This window comes from Plodia interpunctella, chromosome 23 (genome assembly GCF_027563975.2).
Source record: "Plodia interpunctella isolate USDA-ARS_2022_Savannah chromosome 23, ilPloInte3.2, whole genome shotgun sequence".
Lineage (NCBI taxonomy): Eukaryota > Metazoa > Arthropoda > Insecta > Lepidoptera > Pyralidae > Plodia > Plodia interpunctella.
The window spans coordinates 4,865,230-4,890,862 of record NC_071316.1 but is presented as its reverse complement, the minus strand read 5'-3'; the positions used below and the strand labels follow the sequence as shown (position 1 = coordinate 4,890,862).

The 25,633-nt window shown below is 35.5% G+C and overlaps 2 protein-coding genes across 11 annotated transcripts in view; both read left to right on the top strand.

The window, feature by feature from the left end:
* LOC128680276 (solute carrier family 41 member 2-like) overlaps nucleotides 1–5,555 on the top strand; it is a 77,570-nt gene extending 72,015 nt beyond the window's left edge. For all 8 annotated transcript variants that reach the window (XM_053763330.2, XM_053763336.2, XM_053763333.2 and 5 more), the window contains 4 exons: nucleotides 1,258–1,405; nucleotides 2,309–2,514; nucleotides 2,723–2,871; nucleotides 3,568–5,555. In XM_053763330.2, the coding sequence (XP_053619305.1) occupies nucleotides 1,258–1,405; nucleotides 2,309–2,514; nucleotides 2,723–2,871; nucleotides 3,568–3,753 (689 nt within the window). In that variant the 3' untranslated portion in view covers nucleotides 3,754–5,555. The remainder of the gene's footprint in view (nucleotides 1–1,257; nucleotides 1,406–2,308; nucleotides 2,515–2,722; nucleotides 2,872–3,567) is intronic.
* Nucleotides 5,556–9,575: 4,020 nt separating this feature from the next.
* Nucleotides 9,576–25,633, top strand: part of PMCA (plasma membrane calcium ATPase) — a 139,649-nt gene continuing 123,591 nt past the window's right edge. For 2 of the 3 annotated variants that reach the window (XM_053763058.2, XM_053763060.2), the window contains exon 1: nucleotides 9,576–9,874. The gene's annotated coding sequence lies outside the window, so the exon portion shown is untranslated. The other variant, XM_053763059.1, reaches the window with a different exon arrangement.

Sequence of the window (25,633 nt, the reverse complement as noted above, 5' to 3'; positions counted from 1 at the left end):
GCCTGAGCCTGCGGAGCAACAGGAACACAGAAAAGTTGTTTTATTACAATAAAACATAAAACAAATCAAGAACAACAGTTTCTCATCATTCTTTTGTATGTGTTACTTCTCATCGAACATTTCCTCTTTAAATTAGTTAAGTGATTATTGATTGTCCCTATAAATACACACGTCTCTTTATGATTTCCTGTAGTAGTTGTTGCAATAACGATTATGATTTATGTATGTGAATGTATAATATATTATTTGCACACGCAAATGTATCATAAAAGCATCTATAACGGCTTTTGTAGGTTTCCATAGTTATATATATACATATAGTGCATGTAAAGCACTATTATAAAAAATCAGTCGATTCATAAATCTTTCTGGGAAATTTCAAGAAAAAAGAAATAAGTACTTACATACATTCTGTTGCCATTGGTCAACAACCATTGTCAAAGCCTGACGACACTGTCAAAGTCAACTGGCGCACTTTGCACATTTTGATGGTGAAACCATTTCCTTCGCTTTTATGCCGCCGAGCTATTTCTTCCCTAGAAAATTTCCGGAGATTTCCTATAAATATTCTCACCGGAATTTGGGAATTTCCTTAAGACGTTTCTCGCTTAACTCCAAGTAAACTTCATATTTTTTTAGAACGGTACATTGCTAGTCGTTGTTGGAAGTCAAAACAGTCGAAGAATTATCCAGACTAGCTCTGGATAAGACAACATTTAAGGAGCTAACAGCTGTTGGCCGTATCCATTCAGTAATGAATAGGCATATGAAGACATAACAAATATTGTTATGCCTTCTTCTTCATGTGCCATGTGTTATTCACTAAGAAATTATAATATTTGTTATATTATACTTCATCATCATCATTGCCTAAAGCGCTCGGTTGGTGGAATTCCTTCTATATATTTATTTCCACTCACTCGTCCTCGCGTGTTGCGATTATATTCGTAGCTGTGACGCCCCGACGCCCAGGGTTCGCGTAAATAATCAACGACTAAATTTTGAAGATTTGGCTATGCTTTTACATCCGCCTGCCTGCCTGACGTCAACTATATTTGGGGATGCTATTGTTGCCTATCAGCTGTTAAGGTATGTGTCCCTTAGTCGCCTCGTACAACATCCATGGGAGGATTTGGAATGGCCTATTCTAGGGCGCGGTACCACACGCCACCATTTATTTATTTCTGTTGCCAATTTCCATTCCATATGTCAACTGTTTTGTTGTGTGCTTACTCATTCTCTTTCTTTCTCTTCCAGAGGTGTCACTTTGGCAGCCAATAACCCTCATGTGTGTGTACTACAGCCTGCTACCTTTGTGGGTATTCGTGGTCTACAGGAACAAGTACACCAAAAAGGTTCTCACCACTGGCTGGACTCCGGTCATCTCGGCGCTCTTCATTAGTGGGTGAGTCATCTTCATTATCAACAGACGAACAAATATAAAGAGGAACATTTTATATTAATCGTTGAAGTTAAAGATCGATACAAAACTTACTTCGCTGGTTCAGAACCCAAATAGAATCTTGACCAGAAAATACAAAAATATCCACTGTTTGCTATTCTGTGTGGAGAGGAGGTGCTAATGGTTTGATAACGTGCGAAGAGGAGATGAAAAGTGGGAATACAGACCCTGGGCTCCGACGCGCAACGGCTGATAAGACAACTGAGAAAACGCTCAGATGATAATGAGAGATAATGGGAGAGGACCTTGCAGTTAAAAAAGCGTATACGAGATGACCAAAAGGGAAAATACCATAAGGATGTTTCAGGAAAGGAATCATTCTACTCCTCATAATTATTTACTTCATAAGTGGCTTGGTTTGGTCAGTTGTTTCTCGTGAAAAAAAAACATCGTGACGACTTTTTTCTTCTTCAGTATTTGATAATTATCAGTTAGTATCAGTTAATATAATTAGGGTGTGACTTTAATGAGTAATAAAGATATGACGATAAAATGCCATGTGATGTCTATATATAATATTGTTATAAACGTTTTCTAAGTTTATCACAGTAAATTTCGAACATCTAGCTATGCTGAACCCAATAGTTGAAAAGTCGCACATGACATTTTTCAACGTATTAGCGGCCGACCTGGTCGCTTGGGTGAAACCATAATAAATTATACACATGAACCTTTGTGTTTTAAACAGACAGACGCATAGCGGGACGTGAGTTAGTTTTATCCTATAAAACTAACTCCCGTCAACAAGTTACTATATCTATTTGGAATCAACACAGAAAGATGATTCCAAATATAGGTACATTTCAATTCTTTTTCACTAATTTACCATGTCAAAATCTCCATCAGAATCGGTGGCATCGTGCTGGATCAGGCCGTCGACCAATACCCAGGCTACGAGGTGTTCCAACCAATCGTCAACGGCATCGGAGGCAACCTGGTCTGCGTTCAGTCCTCGAGACTCGCCACACATCTCCACCAGACTGCTATCCCTGGAGTATTGCCCGAGGACACTAGGATCGTCGAGTGGCCCTGGAAGACTCTCTTCTTTGGAAGTAAGTTTAATATCTACTTTTGTCCCTTTTCGATTTATGATTGAAGAGCTCTTCGTCCACCCCTTCTCCCATTTGGTTGGGAGACTGGTCTGCTTATATATTTGCGCTGGATATATTGATATTATTATATTATAAATAAGCTTTACTCTTATTTTATCTAAATATATCCTTATTGAGAATTATTTTTTATTAACATCTTTCTTTACAGCCGCTGCAGCTAAAGTGGCCCGCATGTTGTTGGTCCTCGCCGTATTCGGTCAAATCATCTTCATGATCGTCGCAGATTTCGTGTTCCAAGGCGTTGTCACCATTCAGCCGGCGTTTGGAATCACATACGTAATGTGTTCCTTGCTACAGGTACATATGGTTTTTATTATTATTATAGCTAGTTGTCTGCGGCTTAGCTCATAGCATTTTACATACAAATTTTTAACTACTATTATCATCAAAATCGGTTCAGCGAATTAGACGGGAATCTTGACAGACAGACTTTTCCGTTTATAATATGAGTATAGAAGTACACGTATTTGAATGCGATCAATAGCAGTTTTTCCTGATGGAAAGCAAAGATTGAACCATGCCATCCTAGACCTCTATGGTGGGCAAACTCAAAATACTTCTAAAATATTTGCCCAATTGCTGGCTAACTACCTACGTAATATATTACCTTACCAACAATCAAAATTAAGATACTTAGATGTATTTTTCTTGAATTAGTTGAATAACAGTTTAATTTGTACAAATATGTGTGAAAACTTCCATCAAATTGATATAAGTAAATTTGAAAAATATAACTGCATTAAGTAATATAATTTATTTATCATTCTTCAGCTTTTAATGGATCGCATTCAGAAAGAAACTAAAAGCGATTGAGTACAGATTTATTTTCACGTGAAATCACAATTGACAAACAAAAACAATGCTGTGCTTAATCTTCCTTGACCTTAATATTATGTTAATAGTTGTTATTTGAAATAAATATATTTGAAAAATAATAAAATGTATCTATCAATGCAAAAATAATGCATCTGATGAAACGTCTTCTTTTTCTAGGTTATGGTCCTTCTGTACCTCGCATATATGTTCATCCACCTCATGTGGAAGAAGAAGAAGGATCCTGACAACGCAGCCATTCCGTACCTCACTGCGCTCGGAGATCTTCTTGGTTCCGTGTTCTTGGGCCTGGCCTTTGTTATCCTCTCAATTTTCGGCATGCAGTATGGCAGTAACACCCAGTGATTGATTTTAAATTTAAATGTTGAAAGCTTTATCTAAAACGATTCTTCGTGGAAGAAGATATCGTGTAGAAACTTAGGTTTGCACAAATAAGGAAACAGAAGTTACCTATATAGACTTTGCCCATGAGTATTGCCAGATTATTGTGGTTTGTAAATTTTGACAAGCAACAGTCATTATGACTTCATACTCAATATTGTATAACTTGAAAATTAAAATTTGGTTTGAATATAATAAAATGAAATCGTCTTTGTAGTTTGCGTGAGTATCGGATGGTGCCAATGTTTTAATAAGTATATCTAGATGACATAACGAAAGTATTAACTGCAGATTATTTTTGCATTATCTGTTGATTTGTTTTTTTAAGATGAAGTCTTATGAAGAGCATGTTTGGATATTTCTAAACATTTCTTGCTCTCTTGGAAAATTATATTAGAGTGGCCTACTCCACGTTGAGAGTGCCTAAATCTGTGATAACTACCCGAAAATGTGATTTATTGCAATTAACTAATATCGTTTTAAACTTTGACACCATTTAATTAGAGCAAGACAATAAGTTGAATGTTGGTGTGCACGAATTATTCATAAGGCTTGCCGGAATTCAGGCAAAATCAATAAACATTCCACTTGGAAACCGTGTATCCACCGATTGTCTCTTAAATTGTTCTATATCTTTTTATAGTTCATGAGATTTGAAGGCAAGCAGTTGAAGATTTAGCCTAAATATTCACGATCATGTTATTTGTCGACGATATTGTATTCTTCGTCTTTATTTACATCACTTTTCACATTTTAAATATTTTTGTTTATGCCTTGTACATATTGTGCTCATTTATTTCCTAATGCTTATTCATAATTTACGTAGACAATAGATGATTACGTGGGATGTTCTTAAAATGCAACGCAATAGTTACAGAATGTTCTGTAATATATTTTGTCTTTGTTATAATTTTGGCGAAATTTGTTTTGAAAAAGTTAACTTTGTAACATTTTGTAACCACTGTGCCCTTTACTATTTTAATTCTATGACTGCCTATGAGTAGATAGCATATTGGTTCGGAAATTGCTCCTAGCAAAGTATAAATAAAATATATGTGTAAATATTATTTGCCTTTATATTACTTGTATAAACTGCAATGAAATTTACCAGTTAGAAAGTACTAAGTGATATAGATTTGTTGCAATCATGCATTGATATAATTTATGAAATATTCATCAAGTGAGCAAATTTTATTTCTGTCTTAGATGTCACAGATGACAAGTCAAGATAATAGATAAATAAATTTTGAACTGTCAATTAAATCTACACGTAGAATCTGTCTATGAAAAGTAGAAAATAAATGAGCGGACTGTCTCCTCACGATTAGCAACACTCGTTAACACTGTTAACGTTTGCAACTCTTTATATACAGCGTATAAAATGTGGATGTGTCTTGTCTGAAATTGACGTTATAAACAGTATACGAGTAGTGACCGCTTGCTCAAAATCAATGTATGCCTGATTTTATTATAATGAATGATTTGCAAAAGAAATATTGATGAATATTTCAGAAAAAGTCCAAATGCCACCTAGCCGTGTAGTTATAGATTAGAAAATGAGTACAATAAAGCAATTATGTAGTAATAAGTTAATTACGTGGCCTAAATTAGATTATTTATTAAAAATATGTTAAAATAATGGACTAGTAGGGTAAGTGAGTTTTATGTGAATTTTTATCGTTTATATGAGTGATTATGTACGATGAGATCTCAAGAATTATGTACTTATATAAATATTAAATATCTGCGAGAAAAAACTGAAAGTATATTTGGATCTATTTTTGCTACCTCCTCTACATTAATACGGAATCCAGATGATTTTATTTTTGTTAAAGACGTTCAAAATATCCATTTAATTACTGCCATATATTCCACGTAGGTAGACGCTTCTATTCGGGTCGCCTGTTTCCTACTTATATAATGGTAGTCACTGTAAATACTAAAAGTGAAATTCTTAATGTGTTTTTATGCTGGAACATTTGAGGACTAGACTTTTTATGGTTTTAATGTTTTTGAACAAATGCACATCAAAACCACAGCTCACTTATTAATTAACACTTGCTCACTTACTAATTAGCTTACGATTACACGTCAATTACAATTATGTCTTAGATTAGCGAAAAAACGCGCAAAACAGCGCGACGCCCGATTTAGGACGTTGCTGGTGTCGCCGTACATGAGTGAATTTCTTTGTTCCAAGCTCCTAAGCTGCGCATAGCATATTTCTTATTCGGCGGCTACGTTACGCGGTCTTCTTTTGACGAATTCTACCCATCTCAATCACAAATCTTGCGTGAAAAAACAGTTAAACGAATTCGTCGCAGATTATTTATCTATTTCGAACGTTAGATTTGGGACCTAAACGGACAGAAGGCGCACATTAGCACGTCGTTGTTGTCATCGTAATATTATATGAAATGGAGATAACGGCAGCCATTATGCCTGTCAAGTAAGTTTTCACTAATAAATACATATAATTGGGCAAAGCTTCTGTGAGTTACCCCGATGTCCTCATGTCATCGCAGGTTAACACGAGACCATGGTGTCGACACAGGCCGCCACATTGCACACATATATTTGATTTTACCAAGTTGCGCTGCTTTGCCGTTTTTGTCGCTTACTTATGACGTCATCGGATAAAACTATGGACACTTTTCGACGACAAAACAATCAAATGTTCCTACGTAAATGTACTCCAATATAAATGCTGTTTATTATTTTTTTATACATTTAATCACAGAATGGATGTTTATATAATTGTGAATGAATGATGTGATATATAATGAGATTTTATCTCGTAGATAACGTTGTTATGTAGTACGTAATTTTAGTGCTATGTACATACAAGTATATAAATTCCACTGAAATCTATCTAGATTCACTAGCGGATGTCCCGACTTTGCTCTGGTACAACCATAATACGAGCAAATTATACACGTAAACCTTCCTCGGGAATCGTATCTATCTATTAAAAAAACTCGTATCAAAATCCGTAGTTTTAAAGATCTAAGCTATATATGGACAGACAGATACACAGCGGAAGCGGAATTTGTTTTATGTATATATGTAGTGATGGGTTAGAAGCTAAAAGGGAAGACATAAATATTTTTTGAAATCATAACGTTTGTTTGTTTAAATTCATTGTGTCATGTTGTGTATAGGTCCTACCTTAATAAATAAAAGTTCAAATACTTAAAAACTTAACAATCAATTGGAGTCACTTCCGAATTTCCGTTTATATTTCATTTGAAATATAAATAAAACGATAATTTAATATACGTAGACTTGATTTATTTTCACAAAAACTCAAACGAGTGTGAAAAAATGTGAAACTATCAATTGAAATAAAATTGTACCAATCTTAAACCCAGGTTCCAGGTCCAATGTTCCGGGTTCCAAGTCCTTCACTCGATTTTTCAAAAATTACATAATACTTGAATAATTTTGAAATGTATTTATTTGTGGCCGTAACTTCGTTTGCTTGTGGTTTGAAATAAATTTACATTTTATCTTTCTTGAAACCTTTTTACATTTCTAAACTATATTTTTAAACATATTAAACCGAATCTGTATAGGTATTTAATAATTTTCGATTGATTTATTACAGAGAATATTCGACAAATAAAATTATCGATTTCACGTTTGTTTATACATACGTCTGTAGTTAATAGTGTAACTCATATTCATCGAGTTTTATCTTAATATCAATAAATACGGAACCTTTTAAACCTTTATTGATACACACTATCGGATATAATCGTATCGATTCGATGTACATTGCTGGCTTTTCGTTGCGTGGACAAAAAGGTCGTATTAAATACCAACAATGTACCTAACCTACTTCAATAAATATTACACATAACACAAGAGCCATGGCCCATTACACCGTTGCGCTACGTTGTTTTCACATGCATCGATGGACAATACAGAAAATGCATGGATATTCGCACGTCAGTGTCAAAACCTATGGAAAACAACGGAGCCGCAGCATGCTACGAGCGATGTCCGTAGATAGACAACGCAGAACAAAGCTGAACAACATAGAAATGAACACATGAAAATATGATGTAGGTCAACGCACGTTAGTGTTAACGCCTGTAGAAAACAACGGGCGTGACCTGCTGCGTCGTCGCAACGGAGCACGACCGAACAATGAGGCATGGCTCTACGTCATTGACAATTAGTAGTTACCATTACTATAAATATATAGTTGAAATTAAATTGATAATGAAAATGTATTTCAGGGTGATTGTCCTAATTTGTAAATTTAATTGTATACATTATTAATCCGTCTTGTGACTGTTCACAATATTAACAATTGTACATTTTTATTTGGAAATAAATTAAATTAAAAGCTATTGATGTTTTCTCTTCACATGCATCACAATTCACCACAACCCCAGCTAATTTTGTATTGGAAACTAAATAAATAAATAAATAAATAAATATATGAGGACAAATTACACAGATTGAGCTAGCCCCAAAGTAAGTTCGAGACTTGTGTCATGGGATACTAACTCAAAGATACTATATTTTATAACAAATACATATATAGATAAACATCCAAGACCCGGGTCAATCAGAAAAAGATCATTTTCCATCATGACCCGACCGGTGATCGAACCCGGGACCTCTCGGTTCAGAGGCAAGCACTTTACCACTGCGCCACCGAGGTCGTCAAAAGTGAGTTTCTTACCTCTTCAAGCTTAATCTACTTTAATTATGCCTCAGAGAAAAGGTTTAAAAATAAATACTGTCTAGATGCTTTTGACGCTGACTGTACTTATTCATCTATACTATTATTATAAAGAGGTAAGCGTTTGTGACTTTGTATTTTTGAGTCGGGCAATCTCCGAAACTACTGAACCGATTTCAAACATTCTTTCACAATTAGAAAGATACATTATCCAAGATTGCAATAGGCTACATTTTACCTCAAAATTCCCACGGGAGCGAAGCCCTGGGCAACATCTAGTTCATAATAATATGAGTGATTGTATAGTGACATTCGGTATACATTGCTGTTTTTTCATTGCGGTAAATAAAAGAACTCATACTAAATACGAGTCCACATGTGAGCTCTTTCTCGTTTCTTCTCATGTATTTCTAATACGCTTTCTCTTTCTTCTATGACTGCAACCATGTCTATAGTTTTGTCTACGGTGAGTTTCGGGAACGCTTCACTGAAGTTTCCTGAAAATTCCGCTAGATAGCTCTATTATTGTGTGCTTGTACGAGATTTTCTTCAAAACTATTAGTTCTAAAAGCTATACTAGATGGCGGTAGTATTGTATTTAGTTTTAAATTTCACAAAATTTCCATTTTCTAATTATCTACACATTTTGTTTCGTTTTGTAATATTTTTAAATTAATAATTGTCCAAGTATTTATTTACATTCTGTGTTATTTATTATGCTATTGGATCGCGTAAACACGAGGACTTGAGATTTAATTACTTCCCTTTTACACCGCGTGTGGCGCTAATAGTAGCTTACTTCAATTACAAGATTATCTTTATTGCTTATGTTACTGCAATTTTGAGGTCTATTTTTAACTTCTGGCTATTAAATCTCTTTTTAGCATCGATTAAATGCAAATTGTAAGAATTTTTTAAAGTTATCAGAAAAAGGCTTAAAAACGTTTTGGAAAAGAGTAGCTTTTTTCTGAATCCAGATCTAGCCATCAGAATATCTTCGTCAAACACCTGTTCTCCACTGGCAAGCAAGTTCGATCGTTAGGTTAGACAGTATCGCGAGGCGCCTGCGCGAATCTCTTTAGTAGCGACCGCCATCAGTCGCCCGCGGCCTCCGACACCTGATGGACCAGCCGACCTCAATCGCGTAGCAAAAACCCAAATCCACGGCGCATGCGCGATATTGATCAACCCAACATCCATTGGTTCCGTATGTAGGTTAACCGGCTAAAATTAAAGGTGTATAAACGCTCCAAATTCAAGGTTGCAAGTCGCCGGCGCAGCCGATCCGAAATAGCTATGGTGCACGGAAAATGGAATATGTACGCTTGAATACCGACGTGTTTAAGGTCGATATTCGCGTGCGTTCCCCGCCAATGGCCGACGAATTATGTAAGAATCACATTATCGTTTTTAAAATTCGGTTTTTTTAACGTATGGCTTGTATTTTTTCGTTTTTCTATAAGTTTTTCGCGCGTGTGGATCGTGTCTGGATAGTTTTGTAATGGTATTTCAGTCTGGGAGAGAAGCTGGATAGGTAAGTACATAAGATAATTTTAAACGAGCTAGCTAGCTAACACATGGACGGAAATATTAGAAAGCCCCGCGCACAGATCCACTCCAACGAGCCTAAAAGCTCAATTTCATACAATATTATCCTGAAAAGTTTTATATCGCACACATTTTGAGCTTTTCAAGCTACTTATTCTATTCATGGAACATAAATTCGATCAATATCGCTTTATTTATTAAGTTTATAGTTTTAAGCTCACATACCTAGTTATATCTTTTAGAAACACACCTCAAATTCAATTTTATTGACTATAATGGTAAAAAACCTTACATTCTTCAATTTACCACACAATTTAATTATGATTAAAATACGATAATGTACATCGTTAGACAATATTGATTAAATCCAATTTGTTTTTTTTTTTCCTAATTTCAGGGAGTTAACCTACAAATACTTCATACGGCGTTCCTTATACATGCCGTTAGGTGTCGCTACTAATCATTGGCGAAAAGCTCTTCATAAGTTTTCATTAAAAAATATCACGACTTGATACATTACTCGGTACGTTTATCTTAACTAATCCTAATATTTTAAATGCGAAAGTTAGTTTGTGCGTTTGTTACCTCTTCACGCATTACCAGCTCAACAAATCTTCTTGAAATTTTGCATACGCTTAGTTTCAAGTACGGAGAAGGAAATAGGGTACCTTTCACCCTGAAAAAATAAATGTAACCGTGGGAAATTCACATTTATATTTGTTTAGAAACATTCTTTGTATATTCAACGATTGTACTAAAAATTCCATCATATTCCATTCAGTAGGTTATGCGTCGCTGAGTAAAAACATATACGTATGTATGTATGTATCTAGCTTGTACCACTAATTTTTGGAATGTCAGTCCTACTTGAGAAGGTTCTGTGTAAATATCGTATTACATATAATGCAATATCAAAATGCCGAAAAATGCATTAAAAAGGGCGAAAAATGCACAAAATATGCACACAAAAAAATGCTGTTATACTTCTGTCATATTGAATTGAAGGTAGTATGTAAGTACATAATACAAATTCACAAATATCTCCTTCAGAAAATCTTTGGGGTTTTTATTTCTGTTTTGTATATGAAAATTGATATAAAATAAGGCGAAAAGTCATTTATTGGCACATTTTTTTCAGATAAAATATGAAAAATCTAGCTGCGCCCCGTGCCCTTATAAGGATAAAAAATAATATATGTGTTATTCCAAATTATTTTACCCGTGTACCAAATGACAACAGATCCATTCCAGTAGATTTTGTGTGAAATAGTAAGAAACATACATACACACATACATTCTCACAAACTTTCGCATTTTATAATATAAGTAAGATATTATCTTGCATAAAGCTCTTGTAAGCTTTCAAGCTGCGAGCACTAGCGCTGAAAATGCCATTTCAGGGCAATGACATTATAACGTAGACTCCAGAAAATATTTTAGTAAGTAGGGAGCAAAAACATAACCGTCTCGCTCTTTCTCTCGCTTTTATCCCTTTCTGTTGTCTCCCATACTGGAAACAAAAATATATAACATACCAGCTGCTTCTCCCCCGCGCAGACAGTAAAAATCAATCAAGGGAAAGGGCTATCAGCTGGAGATTCCAAACAGAGAAACTACAAACATACAGCCAAACCTGGTCATGACTCTGTCTATCCCGTGAGGGATGAAGACGTGGCACCAAAACATTTAACTCGTTGGTTGTGATCAAAAGGTCCTAGGTTCGTCGAATCCTACTCGTGCCACATGAGTTTGTATACCAATCTGATTAGTGTCTTTTTTCATAGATCGGCTTAGGAAAATATTGTGAGGGCACATTGGTAGATAGTTGATTTTACAGTATTCGTCTACTGCCACAAGATGGCGGTACTAGGTATACAAACTCATGTAGCGTGACTAGGATTCAAACCGCTTAAGTGGTATAATACCATCTCCACACAGTCATCGAACAGTTTGCCAAACTTTGGCGGATTCGGTATACATTGCGGTATATAAATAAAATCACTCATATGTACTAAATACGCAATGTTCACGCATTCGCATATGTGTCCGGTGGAGCTAGCATAAAGTGAACACCAGTGAAGTAAAACTCTCTACAAGTACAAAAAATATACAAAAAAGACATGGTTAGACCTTTTGACACGATAGGAACCAAAACTGTTTTTAAATTAGTTTCTTAAGGCGACTAAGGGACAGTCCAAGGAGGGTTAAGTAGGCGCCGAATGGGCATAATTTTAAGATTCACTTTTTCGCTGAGCCTGGGCTTCGTGGCGTCACACCCGACTGCAACCGGGAACACAAGAAGAAGGGTGGGAGAGGTAGACATTCAGGCTCCACCCAGGCAATCAGTTGTCTGTTGAGATTCCACCCGGCAACACGCCGACCCATGACCTTTCAAACCCGCGCCCAGTTACTAGAGGCATAAGCTTTTATTATAGCTTTTAATTAAATATTTCAACGTTTTATTCCTTTTGCATTATAAACTTGATGATAAGTTGAAGTGTTTCTGAAAGTGAAATTTTTGCTATCTTTTGATTTATTAATTTTAATAATAAATAAATGTAATGGTGGAGACGGGATCTAGTGGAACCAATTCATTAATACTCTTGTTCTCCATTAAAATCTCTTGAAATCAAGATAAATCGCCTAAGTGAATTCACAAGAGTCTATTTGTCATTTGTTATGTGTTGTAATAAATAGTATATAAGTCTTCACTATCGCATTAGGTGTATACCTGTAATGGTAGTTGTATGAATGAATAAATAAATATTTTTTTTAATCTTAATTCATAAATCAACACATCTCTCTCTCTCTCTCCGAAGCATTTAGAAATGTTAATTGCGTATATTCTTATGGATTTCTTAATCTACAGACCGATTTCACCATCTAGATACATAAACACGTGAATTTTTAATTCGGTTTATTTATTCATATCATTTATCAAATAAATTTTCCCGCGGCTTCGCCCGCGTTTGTTACGTGCGTCCGCTCATAACTTATTATTATCGATATCTCGGGAATATATGTCAGGACTCGGAAGAAAAAACCATTTGGTAGAAATAGAAAACAGATTAAAAGAATCCCATAAAAATCTAATAAAAGACCAATTCATCGATCTAATTTCAAATAAACGCCGCCCTTTTCAGCCAGATGGCGCTACGGTGTTAAGATGGACGTATATTTATTTATTGGCGCCAAAATTAACAGTTTTACGTGTTTTAACGCGTATTGTTCGAATTGTTTATTCAAATTTATTTGTTTTTTGGATGTCGGTCAAGACTACGTAATATTCAATTTTACGTTTTATGTATCGATAAAAATGCAGTTAATCAGATATGTAAACTCTCTCATGAATCCACACTGTCGTCGAACGGATTCGGTATACATTGCTGGTTTTGCATTGCGGTAAATAGAAGCACTCATATTAAATACGCAATGTTAACGCATTCGCGTCGGCATATATATCTGAGTTCGGCGACAGTGTGGAGCTGAGGGCGAAGTGCGGGTTTGCTTTTCACTTCTCACTATCGAGTCGAATCGAAGTGAGACGCAGCGAACCAATCACATTGGAGTGTGGTTGTCGTTGCGTCACAATGGCGTACTGTGATTGGTTCGCTACGCCTGACTGCGAGTCGAGACGATGGTGATATGTAAATAGCAAAGTCGCACTAGTGGATAGCGCACTCGACCTGTGCTGCTATGGTCTCACAATGGTCGGTCATGGGATGGGTGACCAAAAATGTATCTTGAGCTCCTCCGTGCTTCGCAAGGCTCGTCAAGCCGTTGGCGCCGGTTGTATTTGCAGTCGTTAAAACCCGTCAATCCGCAATAGGCCCACGTTGTGGCTTATCCATATATTTATCAATGATGCCCGCGACTTCGTTCGCGTGGCCGAATAATTTTTGGTAAGGAGTCAAAATTATTAGACAAATTTAATTGTATATACAAAGCGTAATACCTATACAGAAGATTCTCAACAGACTGAAAAACTTTTGTTAACGCGTCATTTGTATATTTCCTATTGTTCAGTTGGACCATTATGACCTTCTTCAGGTGTTCCAGATTTTCGATTTTTATACTTCAACAGGAAATGCTCATCAGACTGAACAACTTTTGTTAAGGCGTCATTTCTATATTTCCTATTGTTTAGCTGGACCATCATAGTTCTCCATCAGGTGTTCCAGTTTTCAAAATCATTTATTCCCTATATGTTACCCAGGCTTAATAGCTTTATAACAAAAAAGTTTCATTTGAATCCGTCCAGATTAGCGTGTACAAACGGACAAACAGACAGACATACAGACGAACAGATTTTATTTTTCAAATTCTTACTCTATTGCTATGACTCTGTCGCCTAATTTTGTTTTTATGTAAATATATTCAATGTACAGATTTTTTTTCTACTGTTTTATTATATGTATTGATAAAAAAGTCATGTGCCCCAGCAGTGGGGGCGTTTAAATGGCTGTTGATGACGATGACAGTTATATGGAAGGTGTTACACACTGCCGACCCCACACGAGTGGGAATGAGGTAAAAAAGATGTCAATTGTAAAAATTAATTATAAAAATACAGTTTAATTATTAAAATACGGTAGCTAGAATTATATTACGACAATAATTTCGTAATGCGACGAACAAAGACCGTCGCGTGTGATTTGTGTGTTTGTTTATTTCGAGCTTTCTCACGAACCGGAGTATTCACAACGGCGCATTCCTGAGCCAGTCATTACTGCTTCCTGCGATTAAGACATAAATACTTACTGTATAAATTTATCGAACACTAGTTTATCAATTTCAGTATGAAACCCTAAAATAACATAATATACATTATCAGTTCTATAATATTATTATAAAGAGGTAAGCGTTTGCGTTTGTGAGTTTGTATGTTTGAGGCGGGTAATCTCCGGAAACTACCGAAAAGATTTCAAAAATTCTTTCACCATTTGAGAGGTACTTTATCCAAGATTGCTATAGGATATATTTTTTATTTTCCCGGGCTTAGTGGCGCCACAACCCCAAACGCAACCGGAAATATGCAGGTACTAGAGGTAAGCTAAACTCAACAAGCTACTAATACTATATAGGTACCCACAAAGTTCATTCACCTCTAATTCATGCAGTTTAAAATATGCGCAATCCTGTTTCATCACAGTTACCGGTTGTTTGTTTATTTGTTTCAGTAACACACGTAAACACGTGAACATGCGCTTCTAATTGAAAATTAATGGACGGAGATTTGTATCCGTTTTTTGAATTATTCATTTGATGTATGAAAAAATTTCAATAAAAATAAATTTTGACATTCAATAGAAAAAACGTGTCTTGTGTTTCACGTCCAAGAATATTGTATGTTCTTACAGGAACTCCTATTATTATGTCTGTCCATCGGACCCACGATTCAAGCTTAGTGCTCAGTGTGGGCCGTTGAGTGTTGTCCATTTATTTATTTATTATTATTATTTGTATCTCCTTTTGGGATTCACGGCACTAAGTCCGGTCCTTTGAGAGGCTTGCGTGGGGATATGGATCCAACACGTAGAGGCCCTTTGGAGAATTTTGATGTTGTGTAGGTCTCCCGCCAAGACCCGCTCCCGGATATACCAATGAAATGATATGCCCATGAGCAGGTCTCGGCGGGAGTGTGAACTATTACAGAATAATGGATAGAAGTACTGGTCTATAGAATGAAATTTGGATGGACTGAGAATGGGCTATTGCAAATATTATTATTATTATTTTAAAAAAATGACATTTTTGACACAAGCTTTTTTGTCAGATAGTTCTAATAGCATTCAATGCGTGACAAAAAATCATGTCCTATAGAAATGGTTGAAAAGTTTAATCGTCGCGAGCCGTTTCTGATTACACCACCAGGGTCATGCCCATACATTGTCATCCAAACTAAACAAAAACAACATTTAATTGTGAATACAAAATTTCAGCTCAATCAGTCGAAGATATCTGCTTCAAAACTGAGTTGCAAGATTCCACCCGAGATACTTACATTGCAAGTTAAATAACAGCTTGTATAAAGGTGTCATCGCAACCTTTCAAGCAGTCGCTATCATTGATACCGTACCATAAACTATATTGTTATTAGTTGCTATATACTGTCCAATTTACATAGACCTCCGTCGATGTTTTCCATTTCTCATCTCCAGTATAAAAGCCTGTGATGTCGGAAACTAGAGAGCTCATTTTAAACTGGCCATAGACAATGAAAAGACACAATAGGCGTATCTGAAGCGCCATCTATGCCTGTTATTGTGGAGTGAAACAATTTTCAGTTTTTATTCTTTCCCTTTTTTTCCATATTTCCTTTATAAACCAAATTAATTTATTATTAAACTAGACGTTCTAAAAGTGTACTACCATTTTCAAATAACGTTTTGGTCGATTGATATCAGAAAAAAAATTACGACCCGAAATCTAAACTGACAAATGTCTCTCGTCTCATCCTTATCCCCGGTTGCAAACAGGCTGTGTGCTGTGTGTGTGTGTTGCAAAACGCATCGAAGCCGGACCCGCGAAAAAATTTACAAATTAGAACATTATCTTTCTTGTATTAATTTTGATTAATGTACTTATTTTCGTGCAATAAAGTTATTACAAACGCCAGCGCTCTGATATGGAATGACAGAAATGTATCCCTGAATTTTCTAGAGGTCTTTTGACAAAATATCTAGTTAACCGTTTAACACGAAGAAATCGTAGCACGTCTACGACAGCGGGTATCGCCGTAGATGGTTCAGAGCTGTGTCGTAGTCAGCTACGAACAAAATATTGAATGATCGTAGCTGGATATTTTAATAGATTTTTTGTTTAGACATTATGTGTATCGTTCTAAATGTTTAGGTTTAACTATTTTTTAATAAGTGGATCGTGGATCGTGGATCGGGTCGGGAGGTTTCCTCTATTGTGGTTGAGCTTCGCGATGACTGACGCGTCAACTCGTGAACGGGTGCTGCCGGGCGAACTGATCAGCTCGATCTTTTATTAAAAGTTTTTTATACACACACACATATATATATATATATATATATATATATATATATATATATATATATATATATATATATATATATATATATATATATATATATATATATATATATATATATATATATATATATATATATATATATATATATATATATATATATATATATATATATTCCTTTCATCAGCACTTGATCACAATCATAATATTTTTCAGTATACCTTTTGACCATGTACTTTATTGTGTACTTACATTGTTATATTACTGATAAAAAATTATACATAAATTTATATTTAAAAAATGGTAAGCCCTTCTGGCATAATAGGGACCAACAATGTTTGAATGAGTTTCTATACCAAATTCTAGACTATGACCAAAAATAATATCACCGGGTTAAGTATACATGTTGCCATCTCACCATTTATATGACGCCTAGTTCCACTCTAGAATACCTATATATACTCGTCTAGAGACACATTATGAACTGCTAGGCAACATAGCATTCCTATGCAGGTTTGACAAAGGAAAATCAAAGCCGAATCTTAAAAACTTTAAGACCTATTTTTTAAGCTGATCCCAAACTTTGCGGCGTCACAGCCCGGAATGCAACTGGAAATATGAGAGACTAAGTTGTTCATGTCATACCGCACCATTAGTCTAGATGTAGTGATACAAAAAGGCAGGTAAATACACAATCATAGTAACCATCGTTCGCGCAAGTGTCGCTGTGGCCTGGCCGCGCGCCAAGCCGGGCCGGACAGAAATAGACTAACGTTGTCCACATTTTAATTCCCTTTACCAGCACGTTTTCGACTATTTTTATAGATAATAATATTTATTCACGTCTGACATAACTCCCGTGACATTGCACGAGAATGAGTGTTGCTTTTTTTTTGGGGAAAACGGCGCGAATGTATTTTTGTATCTACGTATATCTACGTATATTCAGCAGAAATGTACTTTTTTTCAAACATGTTGTTGCTTCTAATAGGCAATTGATATCCGGTCGAAACACAGAAATGATTGATTGGTATATATACAGTTACGTCTTTATACCTCACGAGGCAGACAGAGCCAGTCTCGAAACTGGAAACCACGTTTGCTTAGGGCAATCAATCATGCTCCACGCTGGTCCGGGGACGATGTCAAAACATAGAATATATACCACCTGTTTCTTCTCCCACACTGATTCGAAATGTCAATTAAGGGTTATTAACTGGATATTCTTCTCATAATAAATAGGCTATTCAACAGATATTAAACTTTTACAAGGATTAAATGTCTGTGGGCTGTTCCAGCTTGAATCTTTTTAGCTTCAACATTTGTGACGTCACTTGTGTGTCCATGGTGCACTGCCATACAAGCCCTATATATATGATACATGCAAAAAGGTATCGCATTTTATTTTATTTTGATTATAAAAAATAGCAAAAAGTGATAGTTTGCTAACGCATCGTCCCTGAGAAAAACTCTTGTTTATAGCTCTTTCCCTTGATTGATTTCTACTATCTGGGCAGATGGAGAAGCAGCTGATACATACATACTATATTTTATTTTTGTTTCGCTTCTAGACCAACGTGGGAGAACAGAAAGGGATTTTAAAAATCGAGATAGAAAGAGCGAAATGGCTATATTTTTGCTGTGTACAATACATAATTCCACTTTTACAATCTGCGACAATTCGAAACATTTGTTTTATTTGTTACATACAGTTACAATATTCATTTTACTCCCAGACTAACATAAAAGAAATATCCGTTAAAATAATTATAAATATCATTGTAAAAATGCCGTATAGTCCACACGTACAAATTCCTGTCACCTGACAGATCGCGAATTAATAATTTAATTATAAACAAATTTATAAATGAGTCTAACGGATCGGCAATTAAACCTTCGTAGTTCCGTGTTGTTTAACGAGTTTTCTTTTAACTGTGCAGTGTATAAAATTTATAAAAATGGTAATAACGGTCACTGATCACATTCTGAAAGTTGCTTGAATGAAATGACACATTTTACGGACATGTTATTGCACCTATATTATTGACGATAATACATTTTATTATACCTACAGAAAGTTTTCGATTTGCTTATCTTTCAACTACTTAATTAAAACTAAAAAAAATAATATAATTAAAATAAATATATTTTTTTAAATCAAAGCATTCGTGAACAGAAATTGGAGCTACACAGTCACGTTTTTACAAAAACGCCAGTCCCAAAAGTATCGTGCCCAGAAGGCTTGCAGCATTGTCACGTCAGAATTGACTAGTGCGAGTGAAAAATTGCCTATTGTCCCGTTCCTCACACTGTTATATAAAGATGATAAAAATAATTAATACTTATTATAATTTTAAACATCACCATGCTACTAGATGACGTCAAAGTGACGTCACAGTCGTCACCAGTGATGTTGAGTCACGGGACCACTAGGTACATGATATCTACTATACTAGTGATAATATTCATACAGCATTTTTAAGGAAGTTGCAGGTCATTTATTTAAATAAATACTCGTGAAGAGAATGCTTTTAGCATTAAGTTCGCCATCCCACTAATACTATAAATGCGTATGTTTGTTAGGTTCATTAAATTACTCACTGGGAAGTCCTAGCTTTATATTGTAACCAAGATTACTGGAATAAATAACTATTATATTTATTTTGTTATTTGAACACGTTAACAGTCATTTTTCTATTGAACGTTTATTTAGTGTTAAATAGTAACAGAAAAGCCACAGTTGAAATATATTTAACAGACAATGCGCATGCACCAACCCTGTTTCTTCCTCAGCCGTAAAACGTCGGAGCCCAGGCTTTCGTAATTATCTACTTCACTTCGCGCGGACAATGACGTTTTTAGTATAAGTATGACTACCATTGGCACACATATCCTATGTGTCTATCAGTTATGTATATCTAATTCCAATTACAATTCGAAATATAATTAACGTTTGCACCACGACTCAGCCTTGGGTTAAAATTAAACGACCCACCCTCCATAATACAAACATAAATTTGCATATATGTTGGAAACGCACGCACCAATCCTACAATTGCCTTCTTCCTGGACTCATTGAGCGTGATTGTTTCCATTGCCACGTACGGTACGATACGATATTTTTCTATGTGATTATTTTTCAACGGATTCTCTGTCTACGATGTGGTTTATTGAACACGATAGGAAGATTATTAACTTTAACTAATTTATAAATAAACATCACATAATATATGTTGTAGGTATATTTATGTAGTTTGTTTTAACTTATGTAATTATCATTATATTGAAGTATACGTAAGGTTATTTTATTGTATAAGGTTATTTTTTGCGTCGCTTAATTTTTTCCTGGGAGAGAATGCTTTTAGCATTAAGTTCGCCATCCTACTAATATTATAAATGCGAAAGTTTGTAAGGATGTATGTATGTTTGTTACTCTTTCACGCAAAATTTACTGGGCCTTTAGTTATGAGATTTGATACAAGGGTAGAATATAACCATTGAATAACACATAGAATACTTTTTATCTCGATTTTCCCACGAGAGCGAAGCCCCGGGGCGCAGCTAGATTGTATATAAATACTTTATACGAGTACTTGGAATAAAAAAGTTTAATAAATAAATAATTTTAAAAAGGTGTAATGGAAACGCGTCCTTGTGACGTCATGTAAGGAGTTCGCGTGTGCTGGCTGACATGTTGTGACCGCGTCGCCGTATCGGAGCGGCATTACCTTAATATATTGCGATATTTTTTTTTCTGTTGCTCCTTTAGGCTATATAGTTGTGTCGTAATGTCGGAAGTCAAGCTTTTCTGAAAGTATTTACACGTAAACGCAAATTCTCCAACTAATAAATGCGAAAGTTTGAATGTGTGTGAGTGACGACGTTTGTTACTCAAACAAGCAAAATTTACTCGACTGATTTTGATGTGATTTCGTACACGAATAGATTACGTTTACAATAAAACGTTTCCTATATTAACTCGGCTTTGGTTTGAAAATTTATCCCTATTTATGTAATATATTGTTTTAAATCTCATTTTCCATCATGACCCGACCGGGGATCGAACCCGGGAACTCTCGGGTCAAATGATAATTGGGAAAATGATCTTTTTCTGATTGGCCCGGGTATTATTATACATAGTAATATATATATATATATATATATATATATATATATATATATATATATATATATATATATATATATATATTTGTTATAAAATATAGTATCATTGAGTTCCCATAATACAAACCTCGAACTTACTTTGGGGCTATCTCAATCTGTGTGATTTGTCCTAAAAAAAAAATCTCGCAAATTATCGCTTGAGTAAATTAATGGTGAAGTGAACAAAAAACTCGAATGAATTGTCACCTAAGTTATATCACCTAGACGTACACAAATTGGAATAAATTTAGAATAACTGCCTATATAATACAGTAACAAAATAAAATACTCTTTAAAATAAATAATTTAATTGGGAAACAGTACTAAACAATCCTGTAAACTTCGTTGTCAAACTGAAACCTTCTTGTCAAATGTCAAAAGTGGAAATGTGAAAGTGACATGGCGGACCGGAAGTAGGGGTGTGACGCGGCCCGCCACCGGAAATACGGCTTAATAAACTGGTTATTCAGGGTTAGCTGTGTTTGTTGTACGAATATTATCTTATTTATATTCATACTAGTTACGCCCCGCGGTTGTTACACCGGTAATTATTTTTAAAAATACCTACATGCACAGTAGCGCCATCTATTTTACAAAGCGCCATTATCTATCAGATTTTTTGACCAAATCCCACAGGAGTCGGATATTTTCAGAATAAAATTTACCCTATGTATTAAACCAAGTTCTTATCTACACAACACCAAATTTTAAAAATTGACCAAGCAGAAGAGACGTTTTGACAGAAGACAAAACATAATGTACCTAGCTGCGTATGCGCTTCAAGTTTTTTATGAATAAACATAAGTTTACGAGACTCAAGGCTTTAACAAAACTATAGTTAATCCGAAGTCAGTTTACGACTCACGGTGAGTTGCACCGGTCAATTTTATCGTTTATTAGCGGCCCGTACTAGCTTCGCTCGGATAAAACCGTAATAAATTATCCACCTAAATCTTCCTCAGGAACTACACTATCTCTTGGTGAAAACCTCATGAAAATCCGTGCGAGTAGTTTTTGAGTTTATCGCGAACAGACAGACAGACAGAGGACTTTGTTTTATAATATGTAAGGATTATAACCAGCGCGCCGCTGACGTTTAGACAAAATGGCGTATTCTACGTTTTTCTGCTCACGAACCGACCCTTAGTATTGATAGCGTCATAAACATACATGCGGAGGTCAATTAACATTCTTTTGAAATTACTTCGTTCGTAATAGAGGTGAGTCAGTTTAATCTAGCGCCTTTTATTGGGGTATTTTGCCAATATCAATAACAAAAGTAGACATTCTCACGTAGACCATTTTTCTATTTTAGGGTTGGTATTTTCATACACATTACCCCAGGTATGTTTGGTCGCTTGAGCCGCATTTTTTCCTAAGCTCACCTATCTGTTCCTAGTTACATTCTCGGGTGTGGCACCATAGCCAGGGTTTGCTTAAAATAAAAGATTTGGCTATGGTTTTACGCCTATCTGACTTCAACCCAACTCTTTTGGAATGCTATCGTTCCCTATCAGCTGTCAAGGCTTCGCTTGCGTTGATATTCCACGGGAACAGCGCTTTTCCCCGAAATTTAAGGTATATGTTTTTCTCCGTACTCTTGACTACATGTACGAGAAATTTCAAGAAGATTGGTTGAATAGATGTAGCGTGAAGAGGTAACAAACAAACATATAATTTCGCATTTACAATATTACGTGGGATTTGTGATTTATATAGACATCTAATCAACAAATAATTACGTGGTAATAAATATGTGTAACTCATCTTGTATATCCTGTACTTTCTTTAATCAACTTTTACGATCAGCCGAAGACGTTAAATAAAGTAATGATCATCTTCCAAACCGACAAAATATTTCACATTTCACATCACATTTAATGCGTCAATAAAATGCATGTGACGACTTTATTATGTCCTCACTATGTCATATTATATGCATAAATCTACACAATGTAGCTCTTAGCGCTAATGCATCTCAGTAGGAATGCATAAGAATGCAATTTACGGGACAATGCAGTCGGCAATATGGGTTAAAGTTTTGCCGTTTTTGGTAACGGAATATTTTTAAAATATATGTATACGAATTCGGTACAGTTTGGCTTAGTGAGGAAGTTAATAACTGGTTCTTTGTCTGTCAGTCATGGAGGAGTTTTATATATATTGATAACTAGCCGCCCGTCCCGGTTTCGCTCAAGTAAAACCATAATAAATAAACCTTAGTCAGGAATCGCATTATCTATTACTTAGTCAAAACCGTACAAAAAGCAGTCTTATAATTTTTGAGTTTATAGCGTTTATACAGACAGACGTGACAAGTGGACTTCTTTTTATAATATTAATAATAAGACTAGCTGTTGCCACGGTAACTCTGTTTGAACCATAGATAAAAGAAATATTGATTTGACCTCAGGTTATTATTATCTATTCCAAATTTCAACACAATCAGCCCAACAGTTTAGCCGTGAAAGCGTGACAGACAGACAGGCAGACTTTCATATTTATATAGTACTAGCTACGCCCCAGAGCTTCCCATCCCATAGTAATTTCGGGATAAAAAGTATAACATCAAATTTCATAAAAATCCATCCAATAGATTTTGCGTGAAAGAGTAACAAACATACATACACTCATACATTCCTCATTATCTTTGACATTTATAATATCAGTAGTATTAGTAGGATGAATAGATCGATTGTAGAATCTGCAATAATCACAATTTTGATACAAGAGGGCGCCAGGTTTATGAAGGCACAGGGGCGCATACTGGTAGGGCCGCCCCGGGATATAACCTCATTTGTAAGAGCACTCTGCGTCCGGCATATAACGTTATTAAACGCCAAGAATCGGAGCTCGTAAAAATCATATTTGTTAGCAATAATCTTAACACGATTAGCTTTTTCTAGATTAAACATCACACACTAAATGCCTTTATATTTAACTAGCGGCGCGTCTTGACTTCGTTCGGGTAACACTATAAAAATTATACTCCCAAACCTTCCTCAGGACTCGCACTATCTATTAAAAGAACCAGCGTCAAAATCCGTTGCGTAGTTTTAAAGATCTACGCATACATAGGGACAGACAGCTGAAAACTACTTTGTTTTATGCTATGACACTGATATATTTGTTAAACTGTAATTAAATTACTTTAATTCATGAAACATAAGGTTATATACTATGTTTTTTACTTGTGAGTTCAAAGATAAATTAATATATATGAACAAATTGCATTGCGTTAGCTCCAAAGTAAAAGATCGAGATTTGTATTAGGGGATGCTAATTTAACTCAACGATACTATACTTTATAACATATACAGTAAAAATATTATTATCCGTCTTGACCTGACCGGTTATCGAACCTGGGACCTCCAGTGTAGCAGTTCAGCATTATGACCTTTTTAAATATATATTTATATTTAAAAAATGGTAAGCCCTTCTGGTATAATAGGGACCAACACTGTTTAAATGAGTTTCTTTCGCCATTTCTTCTCAGCAGTGGTCGTTCCGAAATGCTAGTAGTTTGTAGCTTTGGTAAACATCATTTAATTTAGAATATGACGTGAAAAAGTGCCTGTGAAGGCCTAATTTCTGAATAAATGATTTGATTTTGATTTTGATTTTGACTTTGACCATTTGACCAATGAGATGTCTTATTAAAAATATTATTCTCCTATTTTTAGATTTCCCGCGCTATCAGTCTTTCTTACAAATATCCCCGTCCCTTTCCCTAATTTTTTTTATTTCCTTGGCGCAAAAGGTACTTACCTATATAAAATTCTGATACCGCTTTATGCCAGCTCCACACTGTCGTCGAACAGTTTGGCAAACTTTGGCGGATTCATTATACATTGCTGGTTTTACATTGCGGTAAATAAAAACACTAATACTATCTACGCAATGTTCACGCATTCTCGACGACATGTGTCTGAGTTCGGCGACAGCGTGGAGCTAGCACTGTACAACTAGCTTCTCGGAGCTCCGGCCGCGCCAAAATGATTTTCTTTCACCAGATTTTTTTATTCAGAAATTACTTTCTAGGATATTTTTTCTTTTCACATGAAGTAATCAAAATCGAGAGAAATAATTAGTTTTGTCCCCAGACCAGTATCAAATATTGTATCATATCATACTTATATATAGCCCGGTCCCTTACATCGTGGAAGAGTATTTAATAGATACATAAACACAAGCGAGACCGCGTGTAAACACTAGCCTCCCATAAAATCGTAACTCTAATCACAAATGGCCTCCTAAACACTCATACATAATACAGATTATTGACAAGGCTCAGAGGCGGCGGCACGGCGGCGGAATGACCTTGACACCACCCACCACCACCCCGCAACCACCCCTACTCACAGTGACGTAGCTAGACAACTGTAGGCCCCTGGTGCATAAGAGTCCTGAGGACCCCAAGAGTTGTTTAAGTTTTA